This window comes from Oryctolagus cuniculus, chromosome 14 (assembly GCF_051225735.1).
Source record: "Oryctolagus cuniculus isolate XC-2025 breed Fujian yellow rabbit chromosome 14, ASM5122573v1, whole genome shotgun sequence".
Classification (NCBI taxonomy): Eukaryota; Metazoa; Chordata; class Mammalia; order Lagomorpha; family Leporidae; genus Oryctolagus; species Oryctolagus cuniculus.
The window spans coordinates 17,148,038-17,166,176 of NC_142880.1; the positions used below are offsets into that span (position 1 = coordinate 17,148,038).

At 40.5% G+C, this 18,139-nt stretch overlaps 1 protein-coding gene across 10 annotated transcripts in view; it reads right to left on the reverse strand.

The window, feature by feature from the left end:
- KIAA0825 (KIAA0825 ortholog) overlaps window positions 1-18,139 on the reverse strand; it is a 443,996-nt gene that overhangs the window by 386,332 nt on the left and 39,525 nt on the right. For 3 of the 10 annotated variants that reach the window (XM_051853958.3, XM_051853964.3, XM_051853962.3), the window contains exon 3: window positions 4,234-4,422. The exons of 4 other annotated variants lie outside the window; for them this stretch is intronic. In XM_051853958.3, the coding sequence (XP_051709918.3) occupies window positions 4,234-4,422 (189 nt within the window). Of the gene's footprint in view, window positions 1-1,749; window positions 1,824-4,233; window positions 4,423-18,139 lie in introns of all 10 variants that reach the window. 3 more of the 10 variants (XR_016220532.1, XM_070056463.2, XM_089313016.1) reach the window with 2 other exon arrangements.

Here is an 18,139-nt window from a genome sequence, read left to right on the forward strand (position 1 = left end):
GCCCCTCTTCCAGGCCAGCTCTCTGCTATGGCCAGGGAGTGCAGTGGAGGATGGCCCAGGTGCTTGGGCCCTGCACCCCATGGGAGACCAGGAAAAGCACCTGGCTCCTGGCTCCTGCCAGGATCAGCGCGGTGCGCCGGCTGCAGCGGCGGCCATTGGAGGGTGAACCAGCGGCAAAGGAAGACCTTTCTCTCTCTCTCTCTCTCTCACTGTCCACTCTGCCTGTCAAAAAAAAAAAAAAAAAAAAAAAAAAAAAAAAAAAAAAAAAGTTATTGTACTTTAAATCTAACAGTGTTTATAAAATTGACTTTATCCAACAGTAAAAGAATGAAGCAAGAGTAATATTTCAATTTTATTGTGTTATCTTTTTTCTCACAGTCTTTGAAATGAGAGGTGAAAGGAGGAAGGAGAAGGAAGAAGGAAGAAGAGGAGGAGGAGGAAGAAGAAGGGAGATAAACGACATCAGGAATGGCTCAACCCAGTAATGTGGAGACGCTGGCTTTCAAGTCACCTGACCTGGTTCTTATCCTTGCCCAAGGATAACACTTGTTAAATGTCTCCCTTTGCCCTTTTCTAAATACTAATAAAGTTTGTGGATTCAAAAGTCTTCCATAGCCTAGGCAGCTCATGTCAAGAGCCTCGGGTGGTCACTGACATTATACATAAGAGTGTTAATTGTTAAATTGTTAAATTAACAACAGGAGTCACTGTGCACTAACTCCCCATGCAGGACCTCTGCCCTCAATGAGTTGTATGATGAGACTTAACTGTAAAACTAGTTCTCAGTTTGTGTGTGTGTGTGTGTGTGTGTGCAAATTGTTGAACTCTTAACTTAGTATTGACTTGATCTTCTGTGTACAAAGTTAATTGAAAATGAATCTTGGGCTGGCACCATGGCTCACTAGATTAATCCTCCGCCTGCAGCGTCCGCATACCATATGGGTGCCAGGTTCTAGTCCCAGTTGCTCCTCTTCCAGTCCAGCTCTCTGCTGTGGCCCAGGAGGGCAGTGGAGGATGGCCCAAGTGCTTGGGGCCCTGCACCCCATGGGAGACCAGGAGAAGCAGCTGGCTCCTGGCTTCGGATTGGCTCAGCACGGCTGTAGTGGCCATTTGGGGAGTGAATCAGTGGAAGACCTTTCTCTCTGTCTCTGTCTCTCTCTGTCTATAACTCTACCTGTAAAATAAATTTTAAAAAAATTTAAAAAAAACGAAAATGAATCTTAATGGAGAATGGAACTGGGAAGGGGAGAGGCAGTAAGAAGGGTGGGAATGTGGGTGGGAGAGGGGGTATGGTGGGAAGAACAACTGAAATTTGTGTTCCTTAAAAATAAATTAATTAAAAATGTCTCCTTATGAAATACTGGATAATAACTAAGTTTCTTCATTGCTTTAGAGAATAGGGATGCTTGACAAACTAAAATTAACTTGAAATCAGAGGATTCAGAGACAAATCTAAACTTTGAAAAATTTAAAAAGTACTTCCTTTTGAGGAAGTTATTGCTTTCAACAAAGAGTCATAAGAGGCTTAGGAGCTCTTGGGAGATAAAATCAGTGTTTATAAAGTATTTGAATACTGACAGTATAAACAAATGAGAAATGTAACCATTAAATTTATAATAAATGTAAGGGAAATAAATATTATGAAAAAGGCTTGAAAAATGTGATTTCTCCTTGGATAAATTACAAATATTTGAAAAATCATCTAACACATTTTGCAGAAGCTACAACAATGATGATGGTCTTCCTTACCTTTAATTATCAAGATGTGCTAGATGTGCTAATTGGTCATCCCATAATGAAATAGTCAAGACTTTGCACAGGTCCTATATGGAACAAAAATATTTTTAGGGCCGGTGCTGTGGAGCAGTAGGTTAAGCCTTCACCTGCGGCACTGGCATCTCTTATGGGTGCGGGTTTGTGGGAGAACCAAAAGAAGCTCCAGCTTTCTGGCTTTGGCCTGTCCGACCCCTTGCTGTTGTGGCCACTTGGAGAGTAATCCAGCAGATGGAAGAACTCTTTCGCTCTGCCTTTCTCTCCCTCTCTCTGTATCTCTGCCTTTCAAATAAAAAATAAAATAAAATCCTAGGGCTGGCGCCAAGGTAGACTAAGCCTCCACCTGCCAGTTTGTGTTCCAACTGCTCCTATCCCAATCCAGCTCTCTGCTTATGGCCCAGGAAAGCAGTGGAAGATGGCCCAGGTGCTTGAGCCCCTGCACCCATGTGGGACATCCCAAGAAAGCTCCTGGCTTCAGATCAACGCAGTTCTGGCCGTTGTGGCCATTTGGGGAGTGAACAGCAGACGGAAGACCTTTTTATCTGTCTCATCCTTCCTCTCCCTCTATAACTCTGCTTCTCAAATAAATAAACCTTTTAAAAATATTTTTGAAAACTTCTATTTGTTCATTTGTGTTTATTTGAAGAGAGAGAACAAAAGAAAGAGACAGAAAGATCTAGCATTTACTGGTTCTCTCCCCAGATAGGTGCATACATGGGGCTGGGCCAGTCTGAAGCCAGATGCTGGGAACTCAATTAAGGTCTTTCCCAAGGGCGGCTGAGACTCAACTACTTGAGCTATCACCTGCTGGCTTCCAAGGATGCACACTAGCAAGAAGTTGGAATTGGAAGTGGAGATAGGACTCAAAGCCAGGTACTCCAATATGGCTTGTAGACATTCCCAAAAATGTCTTAACCACTGGGCCTGCCCTCCCAATGGAAACATTTTAATTTAAAGCCTATACCATCACAAAGTTTGCCAATTTGTAAACTCAATTATTTCCTAATACAGAATAAATAAGGATATACCATTTTAAAATATCAAAATCATCATACATTTGAGTTTTCCTCTCAAAATCTTTTACAATAAAATCCACAGTTTCTTTTTTTTTTTTTTTTTTAATTTATTTGACAGGTAGAGTTAGACAGTGAGAGAGAGAGACAGAAAGGTCTTCCTTCCATTGGTTCACTCCCCAAATGATCACCGCGACCGGTGCTGCGCCAATCCGTAGCCAGGAGCCAGGTGCTTCCTCCTGGTCTCCCATGTGGGTGCAGGGGCCCAAGCACTTGGGCCATCCTCCACTGCCTTCTGGGGCACAGCAGAGAGCTAAAATCCACAGTTTCTCATTTGAAAATAAATATTTACTGTGGGGAGCAACTGAGACTAGACTAAATTACTGGAATTAAGACTTATTCTATGTATCTGCTCTCCCACAATATGGCGCTGGGGAGGAGTAAACTTCTACGCAGCTGCCTCTCGCCAATTTGACTGATAAGCTGCAGGAGCTGATCCTGCTCCTGATTGGAGGAGAGCAGCGTGCTGGGCGTGTGGGCAGCAGAGTTGGGATTGGTGGAAGAGGACTATAAAGGAGGAGAGAGACAACATGCACCAGGAACATCCGGATAACATCTGAGCAGCCCCCGAGAGAGCCGGCCGGCGGTGTGCCGGCAGAGTGGACAGTGAGAGAAAGAGACAGAGAGAAAGGTCTTCCTTTGCCGTTGGTTCACCCTCCAATGGCCGCCGCGGCCAGCGTGCTGCGGCCGGCGCACCGCGCTGATCCGATGGCAGGAGCCAGGAGCCAGGTGCTTTTCCTGGTCTCCCATGGGGTGCAGGGCCCAAGCACTTGGGCCATCCTCCACTGCACTCCCTGGCCACAGCAGAGAGCTGGCCTGGAAGAGGGGCAACCGGGACAGAATCCGGCACCCCGACCGGGACTAGAACCCGGTGTGCCGGTGCCGCTAGGCGGAGGATTAGCCTAGCGAGCCGCAGCGCCGGCCAAGATTTTACTTTCATAATGAAAATATCTGATTTTTGAGGGCTCTAGCAGAAAACCCAAATTTGGTAATTTTTTTGTTTCTACACAGCCCCTCTGTAATCAAGTTAAATGTCAGCTTGATTGTACCCAAGTTGACAAATACTGTAAAGTTGTTATTAATACAGACCCCATGAATTTAACACTGAAGAAAATATGTACAGATGTTAGCATAAACATAATAGCAAAATGACAATAATATATATGATGTCCTGTATATCCTCTATGTACAAGGCACTTTGTATACATTAACTTCCTTAATCTAACCATTCTATAAAATAGCTATTATACTCTAATTAACTTCTTTAATCTAACCATTCTATAAAATAGCTATTATACTCTAATATAATATAATAATATTATATTTATAATTTTTTTTAGACAGTGAGAGAGAGACAGAGAGAAAGGTCTTCCTTCTGTTGGCTCACCCCCAAATGGCTGCCACAGCCGGAACTGCGCTGATCCGAAGCCAGGAGCCAGATGCTTCCTCCTGGTCTCCCATGCGGGTGCAGGGGCCCAAGCACTTGGGCCTTCCGCCACTGCCTTCCTGGGCCACAGCAGAGAGCCGGACTGGAAGAGGAGCAACTGGGACTAGAACCCGGCGCCCATATGTGATGCTGGCGCCACAGGCAGAGGATTAATAAATTATATTAGAATTATATAACTTTTAAATATATCATTATAGATTATATATAATAATATATTAGAGGGACATGAACCAGCACTCTGATATGAGATGCTGGTGTCCCAAGCAGTGGCATAACCCACTGCGCCACAAAGCACACCCATCTTCTAATCTTAACTCTTTTATTTTGCTAATCTATGTTTATCATTTCTTTTAAAATCTAATTCAACAGTTACATAATTCCAAAATATCCCTTAACTGTGATCATTTCCTCATTTTTTTGCATTGTTTCTCAGTATTTTGCACTGTTTAAAGAAAAATCTGTTATTTTTGATATTCAGTGTGTATACCTGGCTTCTATTGAAGTCAGTTCTAGAGTAAAACAATAAATGGCAATGCTGCTGAGCATCCAAATGAGGTTGGTGATCATCATTTTAAGATTTCCAATGCACACAGTCACGTGAGTTTTTTCTGATTTCAGTATGGAAGATTATTAATAAACATATGGAATGCATTAAAGGACTATCATTTGATAATGATAAAGTACCAGACTGGTGATGAGTCAGAGTGAGCCGCATAGATTGGTGATGCTTCTATATTAAGATGGTGACATGAAGCAAGAGTGACCTTTAGAGGGAAAGAGGCAGCAAGGTTAAGATGTTCTGTGATAGGGTCAGGGAGAAACTGCTCTGCAAAGTAGAAGAAATGGAATGAAGAAATTACCCTGAGTGAACAGAGGTGCACAGTACCGACATGAGAAATAAAGGAGGGAGGGTCAACTCTTGAAGGTGATGCTAAAGGAAGGATTTTAAAGTTTTCTCACTAGGATAGCATGGTTCAGCATGCACTGAAACAGGCCCAGGGCCCATGTCTACTATTTGCTGATTAAAAGGCACGATTTCACTACTATTTCTATTATTTGTTGAGGAAAAGTACTACTTCACACTATTTGCTGAGTAAAAGATAAAAACAACCTCAACAACAGAAAAATAAATTATCAGGAGGCCAATGTAGTTTGGCAAATATGAGGCTACTTTGAAGAGTCTGGGGAAAGCTGAGTTAAAAGGAAAGTGTATTTTGGTGCAAAAACTTTTTTTTAAAGATTTATTGATTTATTTCAAAGTCAGAGTTACACAGAGAGAGGAGAGGCAGAGAGAGAGAGAGAGAGAGAGAGAGAGAGAAAGAGAGAGGTCTTCCATCCAATGGCTCACTCCCCAACTGGCCACAACAGCCGGAGCTGCACCGATCCGAAGCCAGGAGCCAGGAGCTTCTTCCGGGTCTCCCACACAGGTGCAGGGGCCCAAGCACTTGGGCCATCTTCCACTGCTTCCCCATGCCATAGCAGAGAGCTGGATCAGACGAGGAGCAGCTGGGACCAGAACTGGTGCCCATATGGGATACTGGTGCTTCAGGCCAGGGCATTAACCCGCTGTGCCATAGCACTGGCCCTGGTGCAAAAACTTTTGAAATCCATTTATAATTTTTTCATAATACAAACTTTCCAGGAACTTTTTGAAGATCTCAAGAATGTATGGATTTCAAAATTACACCAAGATAAACTTAACTTTTAATTCTACCTTTCCATGTATTTCCTGGAATATCCTCATACTTTAGTGATTCTTTGGAAGGGTAACACAAACTTTGGGGATTCAGGCATTCAGCCTAGTGGTTAAGATGCATGTGCCCCACTCTGGCCTCAGAATAAGCCCTTAAGGCATTCGGATATGGCTGAAGAGCCCATCAGAGTATTATAGGCATGGAAAGCCAAGATATTCTGGCAAAAAAAAAAAAAAAAAACCCACACACACACAAACAAAAACAAAACAAAACAAAACAAAAAAAACAGACCTAAATGAAAGATCTCTGCGAGTGAGATCCCAGTGGAAAGAACAGGCCATCAAAGAAGGCGGTACCTTTCTCTGAAGGGAGGAGAGAACTTCCACTTTGATTATGACCTTGTATAAATAAGACTGGAGTTTGGCAAACTCAAAAGGCTTCCATAGCCTTGGCAACTCATGACAAGAGCCTAGGGTGATTCCTGACGCCATAAACAAGAGTGTCAATTTGTTAAGTCAACAACAGGAGTCACTGTGCACTTACTCCTCATGTAGGATCTCGTCCTACATGTGCTGTGCATTGTGATTTAATGCTATAACTAGTACTCAAACAGTATTTTACACTTTGTGTTTCTGTGTTGGTGCAAACTGTTGAAAGCTTTAATTAATATATGCTAAATTGATCTTCTGTATATAAAGATAATTGAAAATGAATCTTGATGTGAATGGAATGGGAGAGGGAGCGGGAGAGAGGAGGGTTGCGAGTGGGAGGGAAATTATAGGGGAAAAAGCCATTGTAATCCATAAGCTGTACTTTGGAAATTTATATTCATTAAATAAAAGTTATAAAAAAAGATGTATATGCCCCAACTCAGAGTGCCTGGGCTTGATTTCCAGCTCTACTCTTTTTTTTAAAAAAACTTTTATTTAATGAATATAAATTTCCAAAGTACAGCTAATGGATTACAATGGCTTCCCCCGCCCCATAACTTCCCTCCCATTCGCAACCCTCCCATTTCTCGCTCCTTCTCCCCTTCCATTCACATCAAGATTCATTTTCATTTCTCTTATATACAGAAGATCAGTTTAGTATATATTCAGTAAAGATTTCAACAATTTGTACCCACATAGAAACACAAAGTGAAAAATACTGTTTCAGTACTAGTTATAGCATTAAATCACAATGTACAGCACATTAAGGACAGAGATCCTACATGAGGAGTAAGTGCACAGTGATTCCTGCTGTTGACTTAACAATTTGACACTCTTGTTTATGGCATCAGTTTTCGCTCCCCCTCTTTGTGGAGGAACGACACTAAACCCTGAGCTGTTCTTTCATCTGCTCGGCCCTTCCCGGGTTTGCTGCTGGTCCTTCCCGGGTTGGCTGGCAACCCCTCCACCTCTGTGGAGGGGTGGTTCCCCCCGCCACTTTCCCCACTTCTGCGGAGGAGAGGCACACCACCGGCCGGCTCTCTCGGGGGCTGCTCAGATGTTATCCGGATGTTCCTGGTGCATGTTGTCTCTCTCCTCCTTTATAGTCCTCTTCCACCAATCCCAACTCTGCTACCCACACGCCGAGCATGCTGCTCTTCTCCAATCAGGAGCAGGATCAGCTCCTGCAGGTTATTGGTCTAACTGGAGGCAGCTGCACAGAAGTTGTTTACTCCTCTCCCAGCGCCATATTGTGGGAGAGCAGATGCATAGAATAAGTCTTAATTCCAGTAACTTAGTCTAGTCCGAGTTGCTCCCCACAATCAGTAATCTCCCTAGGCTCCAGTTATGAGTTGCCAAGGCTATGGAAGCCTTTTGAGTTCACTGACTCTTATTACATTTAGACAAGGTCGTAGTCAAAGTGGAAGTTCTCTCCTCCCTTCAGAGAAAGGCACCTCCTTCTTTGATGACCCGTTCTTTCCACTGGGATCTCACTCGTGGAGATCTTTCATTTAGGTCATTTTTTTTTTTTTTTTTTTTTTTTTTTTTTTTTGCCAGAGTGTCTTGGCTTTCCATGCCTGAAATACTCTCATGGGCTTTTCAGCCAGATCCGAATGCCCTAAGGGCTGATTCTGAGGCCAGAGTCCAGCTCTACTCTTTATTCTAGTTTCCTGAGCAGGTGCTGCTCAAGTGGTGGGGTTCCTGCCACTCTTGTGGCAGACCTGGATATGATCCCAGTTTTTGGCCTTTGCCTCAGCCCTGCCCTAACCTTTCTGGACATTTGGGGGGGGTGAGCCAAAAGATGGGAAATCTCTCACTCTGCTTCTTTATTGCCTCTCAAATAAACAAAAACAAAACATTTTCTTAACTAAAAATATTTTGGAGGTAAAAGAAGACAGCTAAGAGGCATATGTGGGTCAAAATAGAGCTCTATATGGTGTATACACTCTTTTATTTATTTATTTTTTTGACAGGCAGAGTGGACAGTGAGAGAGAGAAACAGAGAGAAAGGTCTTCCTTTGCCGTTGGTTCACCCTCCAATGGCCGCCGCGCTGCGGCTGGCGCACCATGCTAATCCGATGGCAGGAGCCAGGTACTTATCCTGGTCTCCCATGGGGTGCAGGGCCCAAGCACTTGGGCCATCCTCCGCTGCACTCCCTGGCCACAGCAGAGAGCTGGCCTGGAAGAGGGGCAACCAGGACAGAATCCGGCGCCCCGACCGGGACTAGAACCCAGTGTGTCGGCGCCGCAGGCAGAGGATTAGCCTAGTGAGCCGCGGCGCCGGCCCGGTGTATACACTCTTGAACTTACTACTAATTACCTGTCATCGGGGAGATAAGAGCAATTTGATAGACAAAAGAATAAAGCCAGCGCTGCAGCTCACTAGGCTAATCTTCCGCCTTGCGGCGCCAGCACCCTGGGTTCTAGTCCTGATTGGGATGCCAGATTCTGTCCCGGTTGCCCCTCTTCCAGTCCAGCTCTCTGCTGTGGCCCAGGAAGGCAGTGGAGGATGGCCCAAGTGCTTGGGCCTTGCACCTGCATGAGAGACCAGGAGAAGCTCCTGGCTTCGGATCAGCGCAGGGCGCTGGCCGCAGCAGCCATTTGGGGGTGAACCAACGGAAAAGGAAGACCTTTATCTCTGCCTCTCTCTCTCACTGTCCATTCTGTCAAAAAAAAGAAAAAAGAATAAAGCCTTTTATTCTAATCCAAGATAAAAAAAAAAAATTGGAGCCTGTGGGGGTAGTGTTGTAGCACAGAGAGTTAAGACAATACTTGTGACGCAATGCATCCCGTATCAGAGTGCCGGTTGGAGTCACAGTTTCTTCCCCACTTTGGGTCCAGCTTCCCACTAATGTGTGTGGGAAGTTAGTGGAAGACAGCCTAAGTAAGTAGACCCTGCCGTCCACATCGGAGGCCCAAAGTACCTGGCCCCTGCCTTCTGCCTGACCCACACCTGGCTATGGCAATCATTTGGAGAGTAAGCCAGAGTATAGATCTGTCTGTCCATCTCTGTTTCTCTGCCTTTCAAATAAATAAAATAAAATAAAAATAAATCTTTTCTAAAAATAGAAGACTGCATTAGTCATCTTTTCATTATTTTAACTAAATACCTGACACAGGCTCACGATTTTGGAGATGCACAATTCAAAATTACACAATGCTCTCAGTTCAACTGCCTGGTGGGGCTGAAGAAAGCACTGATTGAGTGTGTGGAGAACCACCACATGGTAAACCAGGAAGCGGAGAGAGAAGAGGCAGGACCCAACTTGGCTTTTACAATCAACTCTGGTGAGAAATACCTTCTGAGGGCCTGACCCCAGTGACCTAAGTACCTCCAATTAACCATCTCCTAAATATCATAATTTGATCAATTCTCTACCTTCCTGGTACCAGTAACTTATGATTTTGAGCGTTAAATATCTACATGAGTTACGAACCATATCCTGTTCAGCCCATTACAGACCCATAACTTCTTAAAGTAAAATAACTTTTGGAAATTGCCATTCCACAACACTATTTTTATATTTTCATTTGTATGTTTCTGATTATTTTTTCTATTAGATTTTTTTAAGAAGAACAGGTTTAATATTTGAAACAAGTACTAACAGTCAATCTAATATTAATTATTGCCTCTTAAAATGATTAAAGTGTTATATCTAAGCCAAACATCTGTAGTTCAAGTTTCAGCCAGAGGCAAATTATAACAGTTGAGTTATAAATTCCTGAGCATGGTGACTATAATGAAATATGAACATATTATAAGCACTGCCAGAAAACATTACAATAAAGCATTAAAAAAATCAAACTGTATATGATCAAAAGAAAGCCCACAAAAATCATTTTGGAATCTCCCTTGTCCTCTATGGCATTTCCAATGATACCGCTCTATCCAAGGGTCTCTTTTTTCTAAATGCCAACTCATACAATGGTTAGAATCCTTATTTTAACTTTCTTCTGTTTTTTCAATGATAAAACTCTGTTCTTCCTATATGTGCTTCCAATATGTGCTAAAAAGGAGTGAAATAATGTAACAAAAAAAAAAGGGGGGAAGAAATCCGAACTGAAATCAAGCAAGAAAAATGAGAAACACTCAGACTAAGTGATTCTTGTGGCAAAGCCCTATGAGGAGGCTGGCACACCTTCTCAGCTCTGTGAATTCTACACTCCCAGTGGTTCTGGCTTATACGAATTCCTATCTTTCAGTATCAATGTCGAACCTAAAATAAGCAGAATTAATGAGCAAGGAAGTGGGATACTCTCATTAACTACACATTCCATATATAACTGAACAACTTTCCAACACTGCAATGGAATAAAACTGTCATGGAACCAAGAATTAATAGATTTGAGTCCTGATCCTGCTTTGCTAACCTCCACGTGATCTTGGGTCAATTACCCAATGTCTCTAGTGGGAGGGAGCACATGTTGCTTACTTAAAGAAGAAGTCAGAAAGATTTATTAGGCTAAGGTTTTTCTAGCTACACATTTGTTACATTCTATGGAATGGTAAGAAAAGGACATATCAGGATCGGTGCTGTGGCTCACTGGGTTGGTCCTCTGCCTGCAGTGCCAGCATCCCATGAGTGCCAGGTTCTAGTCCCGGTTGCTCCTCTTCTGGTCCAGCTCTCTGCTGTGGCCCAGGAGGGCAGTGAAGAGTGGCCCAAGTGCTTGGGCCCCTGCAACCATGTGGGAGACCAGGAGAAGCACCTTGCTCCTGGCTTCGGATCATTGCAGCGCCAGCCATAGTGGCCATTTGGGGGGTGAACCAACGGAAGGAAGATCTTTCTCTCTAGCTCTCTCTCTCAATGTCTAACTCTGTCAAATAAATTTTAAAAAATTTCTAAAAAAGGACATATCTTTGATTACCCCAAAAGATGTATTTTTTCATTAATAACATCTTTTTTATTTCCTCTTGGACTCTCACAGTCATTGTTCAACTCTATTTTCTGTTCCCCAGGCCTGCTACCTAGAAAATCAAGGTAGAATCTCTAGGTTAGAAAGAAATAAGTGAAAAGAGAAAATGTGAAGTAGCTAGTTTTTTTTATTGTTTCATCTAATTTTATTTAGACTATAAATCTCTTCAAAAAGATATATTCCTTTATTTAGTCAATGGAAAAGCTTTATTAACAGAAAAAAAGTTTATTTTTTTATACAGAAATACAGGTCATTAAAAGTATATGAACATAGAACACAAAATGCAGTTTTTATGTAAGCAGTTACATGAATGAGGCTGTTTGTTAATCTGTTTGGTAATGAAGATACTTCCTGTTCTTTATGGGTTGTTTTTCCATATTTTCATGTTTAAACTTCAATTTTTAAAATTTTTACTATGGTTAATTTAAGTACAATTTGTTCAATGGTTAAAATGGATTTTTGAGTGAAGAAACTTAGAAACAGTGACATTATTTTTTATGGTAATAGTTAGCCTCTCTGTACTACCCCCAAGCCCCCTTTCCTAAAATATCCTGAGAACATTTTAAAAGTTGGTCCATGTTTCTGCGCTCCTCTGACTTGGTAGGCTCACCACTCAACAAAAGATGGCTGAGACCTACTAACTTTCAGTGTGTCACCATGAAGGAAAAGGGCGACATCAGGAAGCCATACTTTGTAAGCCATCATGCATCCTTGATCTTTTATTCTATGTATATTTGATATCATTCATATTATTCTTTGTATTACTGGTTTGGTATGTGTAGATGGTTTGAAAATAAAGGAAAGTAAAAACAAACTTTGAGCAGGTCATCATTTTTTTTTTTAAGTTATACAAGTTTCATGTATTTCATACTTACAGATTTAGGAACATAGTGATCCTTCCTTAATTACCCTCCCTCCCACCCATGCTCCAACCCTTCTTCCTCCTCCCTCTCACATTCCTATTTTAATTTTTACAAAGATCCACTATGAGTTTACTTAATGATTGTAAACTCAATTAGTGATTTTACACTAAGTAAAAGAGTTCAAGAAATAGTATGAAAAAAAAATCACTGTTCCTCAACAGAAGAGTAAAGTGTTGTAAACCATCATTGAACCTCAAATTGTCCATTTCACTCCTAAACATTATGTTTTAGGTACTCTATTAGTTCCCTCAGATAGGGAAAACATGTAATATCTGTTTTTTGGGGACTGGCTTATTTTACCAGGTATAATAGTTTCCTAGCTGTGTCCATCTTGTTCCAAAAGAATTTTTTTTATAGCTGAGAAGTACTCCATAGTGTGTGTGTGTGTGACACACACTGGATAAAGAAATCATGGGGTGTGTGTGTGTGTGTGTGTGTGTATATATGATTTCTTTATCCAGTTTCAACAGCTGATGGATATCTGGGTTGATTCCATGTCTCAGCTACTGTGAATTGTGGCACAATGAACATGGGCGTACAGATAATTCTTTTATATGCAGATTTTTTTTTGGTTTGGGTAAATTCCCAGGAGTGGTATGGCTGGATCATATGGTAGGTCTATATTCAGATTTCTGAGGTCTCTCCATACTATCTTCCACAGTGGCTGCATCAGTTTACACTCCCACCAACAGTGGATTGGGGTACATTTTCCCCACATCCTTGCCAACATTTGTTTTTTATTGTTTTCAGTATGAAAGCCATTCTAACTGGAGTGAGGGGAAACACAATTGTGGTGTTGATTTGCATTTCCCTAATGACTAGTGATCCTGAGCATTTTCTCAAATGTCTGTTGGCCATTTGAATTTCCTCTCTTGAAAAATGCCTGTTCAAGTTCTTTGTCCATTTCTTAACTGGACTGTTTTGTTGTTGTTGAGTTTCTTGAGCTCTCTATGGATTGTAGATGTTAACCATATATCAGTTACGTAACTCACAAATATTTTCTCTCATTCTGTCGGTTGCCTCTTAACTTCACTGAGTATTTCTTTTGCAATGCAGCAGCTTCTCAGCTTGATGTAATCCCATTTATTGATTTTGGCTTTGATTGCCTGTGCTTCTGTGGTCCTTTCCAAGAAGTCTTTGTCTATGCCAATGTCTTGCAGAGTTTCCCCAATGTTTTCTAGTAATTTGATGGTGTGAGGTCATAGATTTGGGTCTTTGATCATTTTGAGTGGATTTTTGTATAAGGTACAAGGTATAGGTCTAGTTTCATACTTTCGCACATGGAAAATCCAGTTTCTCCAGCACCACTTATTGAAGAGACCATTTTTACTCCAGAGATTGACTTTAGCTCCTTTGTTAAAGATAAGTTGGTTGTAGATGCATGGATTGATTTCTGGTATTTCTGTGATTTTCCATTGGTCTACATGTCTGTTTTTGTGCCAGTACCAGGCTGTTTTGACTACAGCTGCCCTGTAGTATGTCTTAAGGTCTTGTATTGTGATGCCTCCAGCTTTGTTTTTTGTTTTTGTTTTGTTTTTTGCTTTGACAGGCAGAGTGGACAGTGAGAGTGAGAGAGAGAGACAGAGAGGAAGGTCTTCCTTTGCCGTTGGTTCACCTTCCAATGGCCGCTGCGGCCGGCGTGCTGCGGGGCAACCGGGACAGAATCCGGCGCCCCGACCGGGACTAGAACCCGGTGTGCCGGCACCGCAAGGTGGAGGATTAGCCTAGTGAGCTGCAGGGCCGGCCCAGCTTTGTTTTTATTGTTTGATTGTTTTAGCTATTCTGGGCCTCTTGTGCTTCCATATGAATTTTAGCATCATTTTTTCTAAATCCATGAAGAATATCACTGGTATTTTAATTAGGATCACACTGAATATGTAAATTGCTTTTGATAGTATGGACATTTTGATAATGTTGATTTTTCCAATCCATGAATAATGTCTTCTCCTACTTTTCTTTAGTGTTTTGTAATTTTCATCACAGACATCTTTGACCTCCTTTGTGAAATTTATTCCAATGTATTTAATTCTTTTTAGGAGCTATTGTGAATGGGGCTAATCTTAAAAGTTCCATCTCTGCCATGACATTGTCTATTTAACAAAAGTTATTGATTTTTTTGTGTTGATTTTATATCCTACCACATTACTAAACTCTTTTATGAGTTCCAATAGTCTCTCAGTGGAGTCTTTTGGATCCCTTATTTATAGAAGCATGCCATCTGCAAATAGGGATAGTTTGATTTTCTCCTTTCCAATTTGTATCCCTAGATTTCTTTTTCTTGCCTAATGGCTCTGGCTAAAACTTCCAGGACTATATTAAATAGCAGTGGTGATAGTGGGCATCCTCACCTGGTTCCAGACCTTAGGGTGAATGCTTCAAGCTTTTCCCCATTCAATAGGATGCTGGCCGTGGGTTTGTCATAAACTACCTTGATTTGTGTTGAGAAATGTTCCTTCTATATCCAATTTGCTTAAGGTTTTCATCATGAAATGATGTATTTTACCAATTGCTTTCTTTGCATCCATTGAGCTAACCATATGATTTTTGTTCTTCAGTTTGTCAATGTGATGTATCACATTGATTGATTTGTGAATGTTCACCCATCTCTGCATATCAGGGATAAATCCCACTTTCTGATGCATTGTTGGGTTCAATTAGCTACTATTTTATTGAGGATTTTTGCATGTCTGTCTGTCAAGGATATTGGTCTAAAGTTCTCTTTCTCTGTTGTATCTTTTTCTGGTTTAGAAATAAAGGTGACAGAGGCATAACAGATGGAAGTTTGCGAGGATTTCTTCCCTTTCAATTACTTTTGAATAGCTTAAGAAGAATTGGAATTAGTTCTTTAAATGTCTGTCAGCACTGAAGCCATCCAGCACTAGGCCTTTTTTTGTTGGGAGGGTCTTTATTACTGATTCAATTTCTGCCTTGGTTATTGGTCTGTTTAGGTTTTCTGTCTTCATGACTCAATTTTGATAGACTCTATGTGTCTAGGAATCTATCCATTTCTTCTAGCTTTCCGAATTTGCTGCCATACAGCTCTTTGTAATAATTCAGGTCATCACTCTTAATTTCTTGTGGCCCTTCCCATCCATATGTAGACACAAGGTAGTCTTCCTTTATTCACAAAGTTCTACCAATACTGCATAATTCAAAATTTAATTTTTACTAATCTTGAAATATGTAGTTCAGTGAATTCATTGAGACATGGATTAAAGCTATCACATCTAAATAATAATAATAATAATAATAATGTCAACTCTAATGTAGCAACTATATGGGCCAGACATACATAAGTCTGACTTTTATATAAGCTTAATAAGCTCATTCATTTTTAATATGATCCTATTGGATAGGTACTATTACAACCCCCATATTAGATGTGGAAACTGAGGCAGAGTAGTTCTTGACCTGCCCATGGTCACATAGACAGGAAGTGGCAAACCAGAAATTCAGATTGCTTCAAAGGCTGTCCTTAATCAGAATGCTAAAGACTGCCCTGACGTATAAGCTCATACTTTAAAATAATATTACCTCTTAATATATTGATTTGCTTTCTTTAAAATTTTATTTAAGTCATACAAGTTTCATGTATTTCATATATACAGATTTGGAATATAGTGATACTCCCCACCCTACCTCTCTCCCACCCACACTCCAACCCTTCTTCTTCCTCCCTCTCAAATTCTCATTCAAGTTTTACAAAGATCTACTTTTAGTTTACTTAATGATCATAAAGTGAACTGTACACTAAGTAAAAGAGTTCAATAAATAATATGAAGAAAAAAACACTATTCCACAAAAGAAGAGACAAAGGCTGGAAAATAATCATCAAATCTCAAAACTTCATTTCATTCCAATACATTACATTTTAGGTACTCTATTAGTTACCTTGGATCAGGGAAAACATATGTTATTAGTCTTTTTGGCATTGGCTTATTTCACTAAGTATAATGGTTTCCAGTTATATCCATTGTGTTTCAAAAGACAAGATTTTATTTTTTTTAACAGCTGAGTAGTACTTCATAGGGTATATATACAACATAATTTCTTTATCCAGTGGACATCTGGGTTGATTCCGCATCTTAGTTATCGTGAATTGAGCTGCAATGAACATGGCGGTACAGGTAACTCTTTCATATGCTGATTTCTTTTGGTATGGGTAAATATATTGATTTGCTGTCAGCAATATACATTTAACAGATTTCCCAAGGATCATTATACATGTACTTCATTATGAAACCCATATAATTATCCGAAGAAAGGGAAACATTTTTTGTAAATCTAGATAGTCCTTCGTGATATTTACAGTTGTCAGGAATTTCTTTTTTGTATTAATTATTAGGAGTTGAAATTTTGATGATTTCCCAAGGACTGAAAAAAAATTCAAATGGATCTCAATTTTTTGATAATCATTTTAAATACTGTATGCACTGAAGCCTTAGGAAACAAACAGCATGTTATTAGATTTAAGCTGTTTTCTCATCTCTCATTTGCATATTAGGTTTTCCTCCTAGATTGCCATGTTTTCTGCTAATTATAGTGGCAGTTCTGATTACTATAATTACATGTGCTAAGACATCAATATATATCACATAAATGGTCATACTAATATATTAGAACTATTAAAACTCCCCTTTTTACAATATAAGATATTTCCTTGTAACTCCTTTATTAATGATTTATATATGTGTGTATAAGAAGTAGAAATTGACAGGGTAAGTCAGAAGAAATGATTTAAGCTTGACAAGCAAACAGAATTAATTGTCATATGATTTACTCACAAAATCTGACGCGGCTTTATTTTTCAATACACTTCTCTTCCTAGAAAATATTTTCACTTTCTCTGCTGTGGCCCAGGAAGGCAGTGGAGGATGGCCCAAGTCCTTGGGCCCTGCACCTGTATGGGAGACCAGGAGGGAGCACGTGGCTCCTGGCTTTGGATCGGCGCAGCAAAGGCCATTGTGGCCATTTGGAGGGTGAACCAACAGAAGTAAGACCTTTCTCTCTGCCTCTCTCTCTCTCACTGCCTAACTATATGTCAAATAAAAAAATGCATTTGTATTAAGTAACAACAGGGAATAATTATGAACATAGTTTATGAGATGTCAATTATACTTTAACACAACTCTTTTAATGATTAAATAATGATGATTTGAATTTAGCATATATTTTATATCAATTATAAAGGATTTACAATTCTTATACATATTTTCCCCAGGTTTCAGAATTTCTCCTAAAATCTTATTAGTATCACATCAGAGTTGTTCTCTCAAAATATTGATAATATTATTAACTAGCTTAATATTAATTTGATGAAAAAAATCAATCCACTGCAATACCTTTTCCTGACTTCCAGGGTTTTGTTGCAGGAATTAGCACTAATCTTACAGCATCAGTTTCCATTTCAACTGATTATAAACAGTCAAGCTTCATGCTCTTCACAAAACAATACAACCCTGAGATCCCTTTCCTTCCTATTCCAGCTTCTCAAAACAGCAGTCTATATTTCCTAATCGTGTGTTCTATTTTATAAAAAGAGATTTCCTTCTTTATTTGAAAGGCAGAGTATCAAACAGAGAGGGCAAGAGAGAGAGAGAGCGACAGAGACAGAGATCTTCCACCTGCTGGTTCCTACCCCTCAAATGGTTGCAACAGCCTGGGCTGGGCAAGGACAAAGCCAAGAACCTAGAACTCCATCTGGGTATTCCACGTGGGTGGCAGTGGTCCAAGTACTTGTACCATCTTCTGCTGCCTTCCCAGGTGCATTACCAGGAAGCCAGAGGGGTAGTGGAGCAGTCAGGACTTGAACTGGCACTCCAATATGGGATGCAGGCTTCTCAAACAGCAGCTTAACCTGCTGTACTGTGAGGGCTCCTCCACT